The following is a 16,185-nucleotide window of genomic DNA, read 5'->3' on the forward strand; positions in this document are numbered from 1 at the left end:
TGCTCTTAGCCTCTAGTCTTTCTCTTTTTATAAAAAGAATCCCTAACCTTCCTATGAACTTTTAGCTTGCAAATGACCTGATATGACATGTTTGAACTTAAAATGAACTTTCACATGAACTTTCAGTTAGTCCTCTTAGAAATATAACAGATGGAAAATGGGCAGATTGCTTAAATATTTTAGTTTGAAGTGCTTTGACACGTACACCAGTAAAAAGAGGCAAGCTATCTAATTTTGCTGTTTATATTGCTAGTTTTATTGTCCTGCTAGATTACTTGCAGGGTTTGAGCTGAGAGGTGCTTGTTTTTCTTTTTGTCAATGGATGCTATGCATGTGGTTTTGTGGTATTTGTTTTCTTGTATTATGCTTTCACCTGGGACATAAAACTCTTCCAGATCTTCACCCTGAATGGAGGGATGCAGCTATATATTTAGAGAGTTAAATTAACCTCATGTCAGTCTTGAGAGACAGTGATGATGTTATTTGAGTAAAATTTGTACTAGTGACATATACTTTTTTAGATAGGCTCTGATCTGATCTTTTCAGAGTATTTATATAAGGCTTTGAACTGCTGCTTAAATATTTGCAAACACAGGTTAGTAACAGGTGAACTACACGATAATTCTGGCTCTAAAACATGAGGTGCCAATCCTGCACTGCTGATTTTCAAGGAGTAGCACCTCCTGATTTTCTCCAGCTCAAGTTGAACCTGATGGCGTCCCAGCAATTTTCTGCTTTTCTTTTTTTTTGCATTAATATTCCTAATACTGAACATGGTTGTTGCCCTGGAAAATATATTCAGACTGTTTCTGTTATTGATAAGAAAGCTAACATTAAGTTACCCTTCCCTTACTAAGCTCTCAGCCAATAGCTCTCGCTGGTTTCTCGTCTTTACCAAGTGAGGGATTGCAGTCTGCTCCAGCCAGCTGCAGTAAAATTGTATGCTCTGTGTGTGTGTGTCCAATAACTGGCTATTAAGAAGAATGTAACTGTTGAGTCTAATGTCCTAAGGCTGCTTTCTTTGTTAAGTATTTTTTAAGTGCATGAATAAACATTTCAATCGCCCTTTTAAAAGGCTCATGGCAGACATAAATTCAGTCACCAGTTTGCTGCTGTGCTTTCTAAGGCAAGGACTGTTTTCTGAAAGGTTCTCTCTTCTCTGGCAGTACAGCTATCAATGATTTGCTTTTTAATTAAGTGCATTTGATTAATAAGTATCAAAAAAGAATGTCTTTGCAGTTATATTGAAGAAGCTGAAATACTGATTTTTAACCACTATAGGCTTTGATGGTGGAGCAGTGAAAGTTTGTGGAGCAAAAGGATTGCCTCCTTCAACATTTTATAAGGTATTACCTCATTTTTTGATGTGAAAGGTATATTTTGATTTACAAAATCTTACATTTTGGAGACACTGCTAAAACTTAGCACTATCCTCATCTTCTCTGCCCCAGGAGTAAAAGAAAGAGGTGGAAAATTTGAAAAGGCAAGCCTTATTTTATATGCAAAAAGCTGTTACTTTATTTAAAAAGTGTGTATTTGTATAGATAATGATTGCCAGAGAGCGTTTATAGCCTATCAGTGCTGAATTCCATGTAACTTCATAATCCCTTTATCATTAGGTAAATGCCACTTATCTTGATGGCTTCAGAGCTACTGCTGTCTGTCCAGTGGGAGGCCCAAAGGCAGTTCAAAAAGCAAAACGCACTGCAGAAGCTATTCTGCAAAGGTTGGTATTTGAGTCTTGGAAGGGGATCTGGTTTGCTCCTTTTTTTTTTTCCAGATGTGATGAAAATAGAACAGTGACACATGATGGCAACATTACTAACCTTGTAAGAATCCTAGAAGATGATAGTTTTCCTATTGGGATGACATTTCAAGACTTAAGTAGCCTTTTCAAGAGACCTGTTTTCAATATGTAGCTGCACTTCAGTTAGGTTGGACAGAGTGAGAAAAGTGTCAAATACATTTGAAAATAGGTGGCTGGAGAAAAACCCAATTTAGTGAGGAACAAGCTGTGATTGAGATTAAATTTTATTAGATACAGAGATAAACCCATGTGAAACTAGTTTTCAGCAGCTTTTGCAGAAGTTTTTTATGAAAAGCCTTACTGATATGAAATATAGGAAGTTTACTGAGTTTGTGTTTAAAACATGCTTTCTAAAATGTGACCCAGTGATTTTTGGTTTTTTCTTAGGACAGAGTTACAATTCCAAGACAGAGTGATAAACTTTCAGTTGTATTGTCATGCCAGTATATTTGGGCATGGAGGAATTCCTCTTAAATATAATTCCATATCCGGAATCTCTCAGTGCTTATTCCAGTAGCTCCAGTCTTTCTAGTTAAGAAATCTATTTCCTTGTGCCATGTTTTATATAAAGCTTCCTCCCCATCCTGTTGTAGACTTATGCAGAAACTACACTTGGAAAGTCAGAAATCCAAGGTTTACTGTGAACTTGGAGTGATTATTCATGTGCCTGTGTGCAGCACTGTGGTGAAGGAGGAGTTGTCTGACTTCCCTCAAGAGATATGGCAGATAAGAGCAGGCTGATAGGGACTGTGTAATTGCAAATGCTAAGAGCTCCTGTCCAAGAGCTATTGAGAAAATCAAACTATAAAAAAAACCCATCAGGAAGTGGCAAATACAAAGAGTCAAGAGACTCAGAACCTCTGGAAAGCCATCTTTCTGGAACCTAGATGTTTATTTTAGGAGAAAAGTAGAATGTTGTGTTTTCTATTTCATATTTGCTTTTGGACATTATTTCAGACTGGACTATGTGTATCTTTGTCTGAATGAAACAGATTGTAGTGCTGCTGCTGCCATCTCTGACATCTAGAAAATTAATTCAGCCTGTATACTGTGCTCTCTTTAGTAATCATCAGAGGAAAGCTGAAGTGAGGCACTTGAGGGCTGATTAATTGGTGTGAAAAGTGGCCTCTAGCCCATTAGGCATGCTTGTGGGCTACTTCTCTGTTTTGAAAATTACAATATACACCTCCTGCATCTCAAATGTAGTCTTAAACAGCTTAATATGTGGAATGGTTTCTTTGACACATCAAAAGATTGGTGTATGTCAGCCCAGATAGAGATTAAGAATTAAGCTGTTCTGATCCCTCTCAAAGGATGCTCTGTCAGCAACTATAACTGTTTCAGAAATGTTAACATCAGGTTTTTTTAATGGTTTCTGTTCATAAAGTCATAGAATTGCCAGGGTTGGAAGAGACCTTTAAGATCAGCAAGTCCGACTATCAACTCAGCTCCATCACTATAATCCCTAAATCACATCACCCTTGCACCAGATCCAGACATCTCTTAAACACCTCCAGGAGTGGTTACTTCACCACCTCCTTGGGGAACCTACTCCAGTGCCTGACAACTTGAACAGTGGAAATTTTTTTTCTGATACCTAATCTGGATCTCCCCTGTCTCAGCTTAAGGCCATTTCCTCTGGTCCTCTCACTACAAGCACAGTAGAAGGAGCTGGCTTCGTCCTCAGTACATCCTCCTTTTATGTGTAGCCTTTTTCCAGGCTGAACACCCGCAGCTCCCTCAGCCATTCCTTGCAAGACATGTTTTCTAGACCTTTTACAGCCCTTGTTGCCCTTCTATGGCCATGCTCCAGCACCTCAGTGTTCTTTCTAAAGTGAGGGGCCTGAAACTTGGATGCAGGATTTGAGGTGAGGCCTCACCAGTGCTGAGTACAGAGGGACAGTTGCTGCCCTGGTCCTGCTGGCCACACTATTGCTGATACAGACCAGGATGCCACTGGCCTTCTTGGCCACCTGGGCACACTCTGGCTTGTGTTCAGCTGCCTGTCAGCCAGCATGTGAGAGTCTCATTCTGCCAAACAGCTCTCAGGCCACCCTGGCCCAGACTGTGGTGCTGACTGTGCTTGCTGTGACCCAAGTGCATGACACAGCACTTTCAGTGAACTTCATGCAGTTGTCTTTAGGCCATTGATCGAGCCTATCTGGGTCTCTGTTTCAAGAGAATGTTCTAAGGATGTGATCTTTCAACTACCCAGCTTCCAGTCTGTTCTAGGTTAAGTTCTGTGCAGTAGTTGAGTGGCAGCAAGTAGAGAAAAAGGTGCACAAATTTAATGTGCTTCATTTATACAGGTCAAATTAGTTGTTAACCTAAGACATTGAACAGCTTTGGCAGTTTGTAAGGTGACTTCCTTTGCTCCTTTCATGTGTACTTCTCTTTTTACTTGTTTATTCATTATTGAAAGCAAAAGGGATTTGGCAATATGTGTGTGAAGAAGTCTTTTTGAAATATCTCTGGTGTCCTTCTATTTTCATGATTCTTTGTTGTATTATTAACACATGAAAGGGCTAAAAATGACCCACAGAATGTATTTTCAGTTGTAGTATCTGTAACTGTAATGTTTGTAGATAAATAATTTAAAATAACTTGGTACAGACACAGTTGCAAATTCAGTTGCCTTAAATGAGATTGTCTTATTTTTATCTCATCAAAAATAAAGGTGGACTTATTTCTCTTGTGTGAACACATTTCTGTCTCTTTACAGCAATTAAAAAATTGTATCTTGTATTAATGTCCTGTATATTGCTTCACTATTTCAGGTGCTGTGGTTATATTTATGACAACAGTGATAGATTAGCAGCGTGTTCAAAATGTTCCACCAAAGCAAAAAATGTTACTTGTTTCACCAAGCAAAGTATATATCCTTAAAAATTCCAATATTTCAACTGATAAAATCTCTTATACAGCTGTTTGACAGAGTTAACTTCTGTGGTCCACACAGGGCTACTTCAGATAATTATTTTGAGACCGTTTACTAATAAAACAAATCATTTGTTGCAGGACTCGTCTTATTTTCAGTCAGCTTGGGTATGAAGATTACAGTGCAGTTAACATACAAGTTTTAGGGTCTGAAGATACATATGGACCTCATGCTAGAAAGAGTATAGAAGGTGTAAGTATGCAGTGGAGTGTTCTTAAACTTTTACTGACCTCTTTTAATCTTTCCATATTGTTATCTTTTCCACAACTTTAAAGGAAGTCATTATCATCTTGGGAATTTCACCCCTTCATGTTGCAAAGAATTCACTGTCACTACGTAATGTAGAAAATTAACAGTGACAAGGTCTTTGCAGTATTGGGTGTTCCAGAAACACTGATACAAAATCTTACAAAAATGTTGTTGTACTTTGTTCTGATGGTCTCCTAAAGAAATACCATATTATAATAACTTCTGTGGCATAGACTTAAATTGCATTAGATGTAATGCAAAAAGACCACATTATAAATACTGCAGTCAGGAAATCTCAGCATTTATGTTGCCTGCACAACTTCAAAATTTTCTGTGAGTACTAGATATAGTACTGAAGAAATAATCTTCAGCTATGTAATTCTGCACTGTGAGTGCATATGTAAGAATATGAATGATGGCCATAGCCACTGCAGCTGTGATATCCATGGTCTGTTTTCCTAATCTAGAGAATGAAAGTCCTTTCTAAAGAAAGAAGACTGTAAATCATGTCCTCACTTAGACACAGTTTAAATATTTAGACAGTTTAGTTTGTTCCAAAACAGTAGCATTTAATTCTTCTTTGTCAGTGACAGCCTTGCAAAACTCTTAAGGTACACGTGGCAAAACTCAACTCTGAGTTTGTTCTTACTAGTGCTGACATTTTATCCAACAGTTTGTATCTAAAGGAAATGTGAATGTGGTGTAGCGAAGGACAGTGGACTTCTTACTAGTGAAATTGAGTGTTCTTAGAAATTGATCAAGTTATATCTGCAGCTATTTATTTCAGTGCTTGAGTTTCAATTTCCTTCAGCAAAGCAGCAAGAGTTGCCTCCTGAAGACTGAGCTTTATAATGTGGTCTCTTTCACAGAGAGGACCATAAAACCTGCAATTTTAAGTGTCTTACTAAGAGTGCGGAATCAAAATTTTGAAACAGAGGAACAGATGTTCCAGATGTTTGTACCAACTCCTGATCATTACGCATTGTAATGTATTCTTTAATTGAATTGTTGTATAGGAAGTTCTGTACAAAGTGAATAATGAGTTGAAGTTGAGCAGTTTCTCCCTCCTGATTGTTCAGTTTGCCTTGCTTATAGTACATTAAAGAAATTTTTTCAATGAAAGACTATTTGTAGTACTTTCTGTATTTCCAGCCTCAGTTCCCAGGTCTTATATTAAAAGTAAACAGAGTGTTATCACCATTGTATGTGCTTCTATCCATGCCTGAAACAAGATGTGAGAGCTAAGGCTGAAATACAGGAAATCAGACTCTATTGCCTTTCTTGCCTCCTCCAGCATTTTAGAAGAAACTAGCCAGGGTAGCTTTCATCTGGAAAGCAGCCATGGTCGTTTGAGAAAAAGGACTTGGGAGTGGAGTTTGCTTTTCCATTTAAAATACAAAGTCATAGAATCCCAAGGAGAACATTTACTCATTGGGGCTTCAGGTAGGGATAATGCAGTCACTTAAACACTCTTTCTTACAGTGTCTTTCCATGCAAATTTAGACCTGGTTATTTGGGTTACAAATCACAGTACTCAAAACCAGAGCCATACTGTGCTAGGCAGTATATTCACACATAAGGAAAATAGTTCTTGCTTTGAAAGTTCTGCTACCTAAATTTGAAGCAAAGAAGCAAATATGTACGTGAATACCACAACAGGGTAAGCTGAACAATATTTGGAGCTCAGTGTTGATATGTGGTGTGGCTAGACTACTTCCCAAGCACATCTGTCATACTGGTGTGGTGGTTAGCCTTTGCAGCTGTGAAATCACTGTGTCTCCCAGCCTTAGGTAAGCCTCTAGTCTGAGCTGCTGTGTGGAGGATTGACTGTTCCTGACAACACAAAATACCCTTGAGAAATAGGAAAGAATGGCAAGCACTTCTTTGTCTCAGACTTTGCTGCCTGTCACTCTTGATAGCACTTTGTCAGCACCTGCCCAGCCTAAGCTAGAAAGGGACCTGAATCAGCACTGAGTAATTTTAGTGATGTTTGATTTTTAGTATCCTCTGTTCTGTTGAGGAGAAAGGAGTTGTGACAGTGAGTTTGTGGTTTGGAAATCTGGGATATGTTTCATGTAAGCTGTTTTTTAATAGCGCATCAGGCATTAGAGTTTGCGGCATAAAAACTGTATGTGCTCTGTTAGTTTTCTGCTAACCCTTTATTAATTGATTTCCAAGATATTGTTCGGACTTTGTTTTGCTGTTTTTTTGTTTTAATTCTGATACTGTAAGATTAATTGCTTCAGCTCATATATATATACCAGTTTTAATACTGGGTTCATCCACTCCAAAAGAATTCAGCTGATTTTTGTAGACCTTTGTATCTTGCCTTCACAGGCAAGGAGGTAAAATGGAACTTTAAATGGAATGTTGATTATATGGAACAGTTTAGAACCAGAAAGCAGATGTGAATGTGTGAGGATGTTTTTTTACAAGAATGTTTCCAGTTGATTATTATTTGTAGTAATTTAATAAATCTTTTGATAGCTTTAGGAACACTGAATGTTAAAATTCTGCGCTTGTTGGGTTGTATGGCTGTATATTTTTTGTATATTGATTCCAATGGTAGATCCTTCAGTGGCTGAAAGTAGAATTTTTTTGAGAAGTAAAATTTGAAATGAGAGACAGTGCTTATCTGCAAGGACAGGTGTTTTGACTAGAGTAGGGAGCACATTTGGTTTATCTTTAGAGGGAGCATCTGCTCTTCTCTCTGAAAACATGGTGGTTTTTGCAAGTTCTGTTCTCACATTTATCTCCCAAGGATTAGGTTTGAATTCTTTTCTGTGGACAGATCTGCTTCCTTCTTGATGCTAAGAGAAGTGAACCTGGCTCTCTAACTTGTCCCCAGAGTACTCTCAGTGCTCTTAGAATAAGAACAAACTTTGTTTGCCAGTTCCACTGACAGTGAAGCCAAGTATTTGGTATTGTTAGTTACAGTACTTGATTCTTGGAGAATGCTGGAGAACAGGCACAGTGCCCTAGTGACTTGAAATACCCAACAGTTGATTCCATGGTATTCCAAAATAAAGATAATGAAAAGCTGGCGGCAAAGGATACTGATGGTGGTTAAAAAGTCACCAAATGATTTAACTCAAATACTGAGCTACAGTTATTTTTCAGTTTTGTAAATTTAACCAATGTTCTGCATCTAAGCTAATCTAATTTCAACCTTTTTGAAGCAGGGACCTCGGGAAGCTGTTCTTTGGCTTGCTGTACACCATAAACAAAGAGAAGCTGTAGAAATCTTCTCCAAAGAGATTGCACCAGCTGGAACTGGCATGGGTAATTATTCATATAATCTAAGAATTTTCAAGTTACTTTTTATTCTCTGAGCATGACTAACACCCAAAAACTTGGTCATATTAGGCTTCCTTATGTTGTTCATAGTGAAATAGTAATTTTTAAAGGTATATAAGCTTGGTGTAGAAATTCAACAGACATTAGCAGAATGATAAAGTCCTCGAAGTTCACCTTTGTATTCCTTTTAGATTCTTTATTATTCCCATGCTGCTACTGTTCCATCCTATTTTTTTCCTTTTCCTCATCCATCTGTTTTCCTACATGTGACTGTGCCGATGTGCAATAGTGATTTACTTTTTTACCATGTTCCTAAAACTTAGTAATGGTATTAGACTTTGCTGAGTGTTACTCAACTGGCAAAAATATACTCAGTGTCCAGCTATAACACTGCAGTTTAGGAAGAGATGTGCCATTTGAGAGTTCTGAAGGTTCTCTTCATACTTCATTATCTGGTGTTGCTACAAAGGATTTTTATTGATGCTACTGTACTTTCAACTGTTTAATGTATAGCTGCTTGTGTAAGTAATAACATTCAGGTGTAATTTAAAAAATTTAATACTACAGTGATGGTGCTGACAATCTGCATCTTAATTCCCATTGCGTATTAAATACCCAACTTAAATTCTCATCCTGCAGTATTAAGTCTAACTTCAAATTATTCTGTCCTCAGAATTTGATTTTGTGATATATTGCAAGATTTATTTTTGAATTGATGTGTGAGGTAAAATCAAACCACTAGAATTTGATTAAGTCCATCTTAGTTTTGAGGGTATATTTTTAAGTATTTGCTTGAAGGTCATGTAATGTGAAATGATCTGTGCTTCTATCACTTGCCAAATGTTTGTTCCAAAAGAAGGCACATTTGTTTTTTGTAAATGTCATTGGTTTCTCTAAATTTTCTGGGGTGACCTACTGTGTGATTATTTTGAGCAAATTTTTTTCTTTTCTACTCCCAAGTCCTTAGGTGTCACCACTATAACTATCTGAATTCTAAGCTTTTTCATGTGTTTTGTGCATAAATCATGAGTAGTCATCCCACTTCTATTATCCATTCTAAATGAATTTAAGTTTTGACAGCCTAATTTGAGGACCAGAGTTTAGATATTTTGCAGTGGCTTCTGCATATCTTAATGAAGACTATATCTTGGATTTACATAGATCTTCAAAATTAAATTCCATGGGCTTCACCTGAAACTCTGAAGTTCCATAGCAAATCTAAAATACTGATTAATGTAGGAATAGTTAAGTGTTGCCTTGCAATTAAGGAACGAATTTTTTGCCAGTTGGTTAAAAATTGTACAGAAGTGTGCACATTCTAACATTCTGTGTTTATAGTCTTTATAGTATTTGCAGAGAACAGTTTAATGCAGGTTGGGGTTTTCTTTAAAGCTGTATTTATGGAGACAAGGTCAGCACATCATGGTCCTTTTTCTTGTTTTTTTTGTGTCTACGATAAAGAGATGATCATGTAGAATTAACTGTAAATACTCATTGCAATAATAGTTTAAAATGTTGCAGTTCTGAAGGCTGATCAGAAGGTCAGCATTTACCATAGATGTAAGTTGCTTATAAAGACTTGGAGTTTTCCTTATGAATGAAGGATAGTATTTTCAGTTGGACCAAACTATCATTTCTGTAACTAGTTAGGAAATCATAACTGAAGTAGTTTCTCCTTTTTCATAGTGATTTCTCCATAGCAGACCAAGAAAGTAAAAATATATTCTTATTATTTATTCTATGCATGCATAGACAGTGCCCTAGAAAACATCTTTTTGAATTAAAGAAAGCTGTGTGGATTTTAAAATCATTGCTTATTTGTAAGGTCCAAAACTAATGGACCTGTACTTGTCTCTCCATTCTTAATCTGTGCTTCTTGTATAAAGCAATTGCTGTGTATTTAAACCTTGATTGAAGTCTGCAAGTGTTGGTTTCATTAAGGGTTCAGTTTTTTCCTTTTACCACTGATCTTTCTAGAATGAAAAAGTGAAAAATCTGCCTATGTGGGTTGGGTGAAATATGCAGAATTGAAACTGAGTTACTGTAACATGTGAACATCTGTGCCTTGAGGTGACTGGCAAACTTTCAGTTCTTGTTATCAGGGCTTTCAGTGATGAAACAAATGCATTCCTGTGTGGAATAGGGTTAGGCAGTCTGTGTGGATGATGGTTGGAGTGCTGAGTTTGTTTCCAAAAGGAACAGTTTAAGCTTTCTAGAACATCCTGTAGAAGTTTTTCTCAGAAAAAAAAAAATCTGTTTCAATTCTTAGAGCTGCTACTAATGAACAGCAATGGGAAAGAGACTATTTCTGGAATCATCTGAGGCATCTGGTGATAAATAGCACTTTTCCTTGCCAGGTACAGGACTGCAAAAAGGGCTCCATGACAAAAATGACTACTATCAAAGGCTGCCAGGGCTGTTTACTGATATGCTTCCAAGTGCATAGTCGTTCTTTTTTTTTTCATTTGTGGAAGATATACTGGAACTGCTTCATACAGTTACTTGTTTCAGTTGCTGTTGTGTGGTAAATTTCTGTATTACCTGTGCCCATAAACTCTTATGTAAGCAGAGAAGGGTCAGATTTGGGATCTGAATGCTTAGTTAGCTACTTGTTGGTGTGGAGTATGTTTAAAGCAGTAATTAAGAAGAATGTTTTTAATTTTCTTTCTTCAGTGAGATTTAGAATTTTGCAACACTGCCAAACAGTAATTAGTGGTGTACTAATAACTGCATCAGCTTAATGATGCTTAATTTCTGACAGAAGTGTGGAATTCCAGACCTTGCTGTGAAGAGCAGAACAAGGAACTCTTGATACTTAATTGTCTTAAAATGGGCAGGTCCACAGACAAGATTTGTAGGGATGGGTGAGTGATCTTGGGAACAGAAGCCAGAACTAAGACTGTTGAGATTGTTGTTGTCCTAGGTGAATTCTCCAGTAACAGCACCTGGTGTTCGTTTCCCTTCCCCTTTTCCCTGAGCTTTTTCCCTCCCTTCTATTTGACTAGGACATTTTTGGAAATTATTACAATTCTCTGGAGTGGCACAGCTTCAGGGAGGGGCAGAGCATGCCCCATGGCAGTATGGTCACTGTGATGCTGTTTCTTCATGAGAAGGTCAGATTTTCCACAGGCAGAGAGCCCAGAACTTGAGCCTTGCATGCCCTGTGCAAGTACTCTGGGCAGTGAGCACCTGAGGTCCCATTCTGTGCAGTGCTGCACCACTTTTTCTCACTGGACATTGAATAAAAATAGCTGTGGCTGCTGTCTCTTACATGGATAGAGCATGTCTGTCAAATGTGGCTTTGTGCTCTGCACATGGATCTGTGTGATGTAACTGCATGTGGCTTTGTTCTGCCAAAATGGTGGCAGCTCTGAGGATACACAGCGAGTGAGATTTTAAGCATGAGTGGCTTTTCCATATGAAAATCCTTTAAACAGTGAAGTCCTGTGTTTCAAAGGTGGCCAGCTTTGTCATACCCCTCCCAACTCTCCCATGTTAGTTCACTTCCAGGAGGTGAGATAGTGACTATGAGAATCATTGCAAATAATCCTTCTTTCTTTTTGTGCATATCCTTTTAATGAAGAACAGAGGAAAAGCAGAAACAAATTACAAATCTTTTATAATGGACACCAGGGAGGAAGGAGAAGTTGATGACTTGTAAAGTGATGTCACCTGAACTGAAACACTTTGTTCCGTTATTTTTGGACATTTAAGTGTGACCTTTAAAAAACTAAGCTCACTTTTAGATCTGTACTGGAAAAAAAGGGAAAAAAGGAAATATTTTCTCTTCTGCTTGGAGTGTATATAGTGGTTGAAGAGTACTGTTTCTAACTATATTCTTCTTTCCCAACAGTAGCAGTTTGGTGCTTATTACTCTGAAGTGCTGCGTAGGTGGTTGTACAGATAATAATCTTCATATATAGCACCTTTCATCCAAGAACCTTTAGCAAGCTGTGTGAAGATGATCAGCTAAGCTTTCTAACATCTTAGTAGCATTGGAAAGTATTCTGTCTGCTTTACAGAAGGTTTCCTGAGATAGTGAAAGAAAGCGTAAGCACGGAAGAATGTGAATCAAGAGTCCTTGGTTCTGCTTTCCCTGTAAGAAATGCTGGAAAGCAACTCCACCAATATTTAAGGGGACCAAAATTTAAGTTGGCTAAAATTTAAGAATGGGGAGTAGAGGAGAAGAGACATTGAGAAATGAGATTTGATGGTTCAGAATAAGTGTGGAGAGTCACAAGAACTCCTGCTGCATCTTTTGTAGTGAAATCCAGAAGCACTGTCGCTTCTGGTGTTTCATCAGGTGGTTTAAGCCTGCTAGTCACTACTTGTGGAGCTGTCAGCTGGAGTTAGTTGGTAGTTTTATTTTGACAATATCTTAATATGAAAATTACAATTTTTATGTAAAATAGGTGTTGATTTCTTTAATAATCAGTACTAAAAGCCTACTTCTGGTGTTTTTCACTTCAGCTGAATTTAAATCACTTGAGTCACTTAACCTATTTGCTTGACTTCTTTTCTTTCTTGTAATTAAAAATCGCATCATAATAATTTTGTTGAGTGATCTTCAGAATGCTTCACTTCAGAGACTTAAAACTGCATGTTAGGTCTTGAGTATCAGATGTGCTTTTTAGTAAATTTAGTCTTAATGTCAGTATTTAATAACTTCTGACTTACTTTGCAGCCTATGACTTTTGGATATAATAAAATTTTTGGGAATTGGTGTGTGTCAGGGATAATAAAACTCAGATCTCATAAAAGGAGAGCATTGCATAGCTTCTGATCAATTTAAGAGTGCTTAAATTGTGATTCCTCCCCTCTCCCCTCCACACTAGTAGAACCATCTAAAGGCATTATGCCAATCTGAAATTCCCAATTTCTCATGAAATTGCATCCTCTGCATAAAAAGAAGGAATGGTGTCTATATGTTGAAATGGGCTGAAGCCTGTGTGTTTGTGCTCTGCAATATATGCAAGGAGTGAGACCTGCAAGAGGGAATTTTGAGATGTTGCATTTTTTAAGAAGCTTCTATAGTCAACAATGAACGACTGAGATTTTCATAGTTATTCTCTGACTTTTTTTCCCTAATTCTTTTTAAATTCCCGATGTAAAGCCCAGCAGGACACATTGGCATACTTCCACAGAAATTGTTTTTAAGTATTATTAAAACTGCAGATGAGACACTTAAGCCCAGAGAAGAATTTGAAGTTACTGTATATAGACATGTCATGTTGGAGAATGATTTGTTGTTTATTTTCTGTTTGGAGTGGAAGACATTTACTGTAAACTTCTGTTGAGTGTGGTATTTAGTTCACAAGTTCAAATGCTTAATCAGTTTTCATTTGGATTATGCTGCTCTGATGAACTTAAAGGGATACATACTATTTAAAAAAAAGGCTAAACACACCTTATCCCATCTTTCAATATTTTTTTGCAGTTAATACTTGAGTTTAACCTTTTAATTGATAAAATTATTCTTTGTTTAGTCCTCAATAGTCTGAAAGTTGATAATGGCCAGTTTTTTTTTATCAGCAAGCAGCAGGTTTAGTTGGCTTTATGCATGTTGGTCTCCTTAAAAAAAATAATACCTTTCAATCTGTCTGTATGGTTCTGTCCTAATAGTGGGGTCTTCACAGGTGTTCTGTTAAGTGAGATTCCTGTGCTTGGCACTGGAGAATTCTAGACCACATGGACTCAGATTTTTAATCTGTAGTAACCTGTGGGAGTTCAGTGCAGTTCTACAACATTGTCCATAGAAGTTCACCCTCTCTTCATGAGAGCTAGCAAACACAGACCTGGTTTGTATTACTCAGTGAAAATCTCTCCATTATGTACAGTCCAGTCAGCCAAATGGTTAGAATTTAAATAATTTCTGTTGATTCAATGTTTTTATGTTGTCTTCTTTAATTCAGATACTTTATTCTGAGTGAAATGCAGTATTGAAGAGGCTCAAGAAGAGCCTTACTGTGGGAATCTGGCGTTCATAGTTTAACGGGGGTTCAGTAGCTAAGAAATGTTTTACTAATAGCTGAAATCATGTGCTGACCCTTATTTCACATTAAAATGACCGGAGTTTGACACTAAGATGACAGCTGGTTAATACAACTTGAAATTTTAAAGTGCTTGAGTATATGTAAATATTTTGACTGATGTCCTGAGTGTGTTGGAAGATACTTTTAGAAATGTCCTTGTTGTAGCAGTTTACTGCAGTCCCTGGTTTTTTTGAGAATAATAGTGCAGAAGATGAACTATCTGCTGTTTTCAGAGGACATAGATAGAATAATTAAGAACATACAATTGACCCCTGTAAAAAAAAGTTTGTATGCATTTTATACTGGTGCTCAACCATATTGTAAGAACTGCTGAGTATAAAACCTGAGACTTCAGATTTCTCCAGTGTGATCACTTAAAAAAATAATGCTTGACAAGTGGACTTCTTTGTCTGGCTTTATATATAAAAACCTATTTTGTTCCTTAGAATGTGTCATAAATACATTAATAACCTATTGGTTGAGCTGATTCAATCACTGGAAGTGTAAGGGTCAAAAGCTGAAAGCTGTTCAGCAAGAGACATTGCTGTATCTTGAAATTCTGTGAAACTTCAAAAAAAAGCTCTTAAGTTTTATTAAACTTAAAGTGCTTAAAGCTTTTTAGATTACAAGTAGTTGGAGAATTTTCATGCTTTTTTACTCCAAAACATTTTACAAAATGCTTCATGCAGTCTAGCATCCTTTGTATATTGCATAATGTTTTATTCTGTGGAAAAATATATGGAATTCTACAGAAGGGTTTTTTTTTTTTGACAGAAGTAGATTAAAGAATAAGCAGTAATTATCCAAAATTACGTGTGACCATTCAAGTAGGATTGGAATAGGATAGAGGGAATACTAAGGAGGCAAAACATCTGGGTTTTTTGCCATTTGTAAATCTAGTGGTGAATAAATGAGAGTTGGAAGGAATGAGGCTTGTTTTGCTGGAAATTTGCATCTCATAGGTTGATAGGTTGATTACAAGTTCCAATCAGGGTGTTTTCTGCTGTAGGGCATTTTACAGGGTGTGGTATATATGATATAGATTATAATGTATTAGAAGATGGTAGTTCTGCATATTGAAATAGGTACTTATTTGGGCTAATTTTATGCATCTTTTGTCAGGGCTGATTATCAGTGGATCCATGCCCCTGAATTTCCCCAACTGAGAGCAACATTGGTTTTCCCAAGTACTCTTTAGTTTGCTTGCTACCTCTGCTCATGAAATTTATCATGTTTTCTTTTCCAGCACATCATATGGGATTTTTAGAAGAATTTGTATTTGCAAGTCCATCCACAGAAGGGTTTTACAGGGTGAGAAAATAAAAAAGATTAAGAGACAGCTGGAGAGATAAAACATACATGGGAAACCAGAAATTGTCAAGCTTTTGTAGCAAGGACTGTGTCCTGATTGGGCTTCACCTTGTATTATTTACATGGATATCTGTTCCTATATCTCTGCTCACAGGGGAGTGCCAGTCATGGGATGTTAGTGTGCTTTGGTATTCTTGAGATTCTTCTCCATCCTTCATATTTGGATCAGATTTGCTATTGGGCCCAAAATGTGGGAGTCTGCAGGTGTGCTGAAACAATCATGAACAAAGGAGAAAGGAAGAAAACCTGACAAATAATTAATTATATGGACGTGTATACACAGAGGATAATGGTTTAGTTTTTGTAAGATACTTGGGCTGAAAATGAGTAAGACATAAAACAGACTAGAGGAAGGAGTCATAAAATGAGAAGACAGGATAAGACTGTATAAAAAAAGTGCAGATTAATAAAAGAAAAGCACTTTCTAACTAATAATATATTTATTTAATAGATTCAGTGTAGATTTAAACCTTTAAACACAGAATCTGAAG

At 37.0% G+C, this 16,185-nt stretch overlaps 1 protein-coding gene across 1 annotated transcript in view; it reads left to right on the top strand.

Annotated features, from left to right (window-relative positions):
• LOC136556084 (uncharacterized) overlaps window positions 1-16,185 on the top strand; it is a 58,000-nt gene that overhangs the window by 18,005 nt on the left and 23,810 nt on the right. Inside the window, exons 10-13 of the mRNA XM_066549138.1 lie at window positions 1,282-1,346; window positions 1,620-1,726; window positions 4,826-4,937; window positions 8,177-8,276. Of these exons, the coding sequence (XP_066405235.1) occupies window positions 1,282-1,346; window positions 1,620-1,726; window positions 4,826-4,937; window positions 8,177-8,276 (384 nt within the window). The remainder of the gene's footprint in view (window positions 1-1,281; window positions 1,347-1,619; window positions 1,727-4,825; window positions 4,938-8,176; window positions 8,277-16,185) is intronic.

Source organism: Molothrus aeneus, chromosome 4 (genome assembly GCF_037042795.1).
Source record: "Molothrus aeneus isolate 106 chromosome 4, BPBGC_Maene_1.0, whole genome shotgun sequence".
Classification (NCBI taxonomy): Eukaryota; Metazoa; Chordata; class Aves; order Passeriformes; family Icteridae; genus Molothrus; species Molothrus aeneus.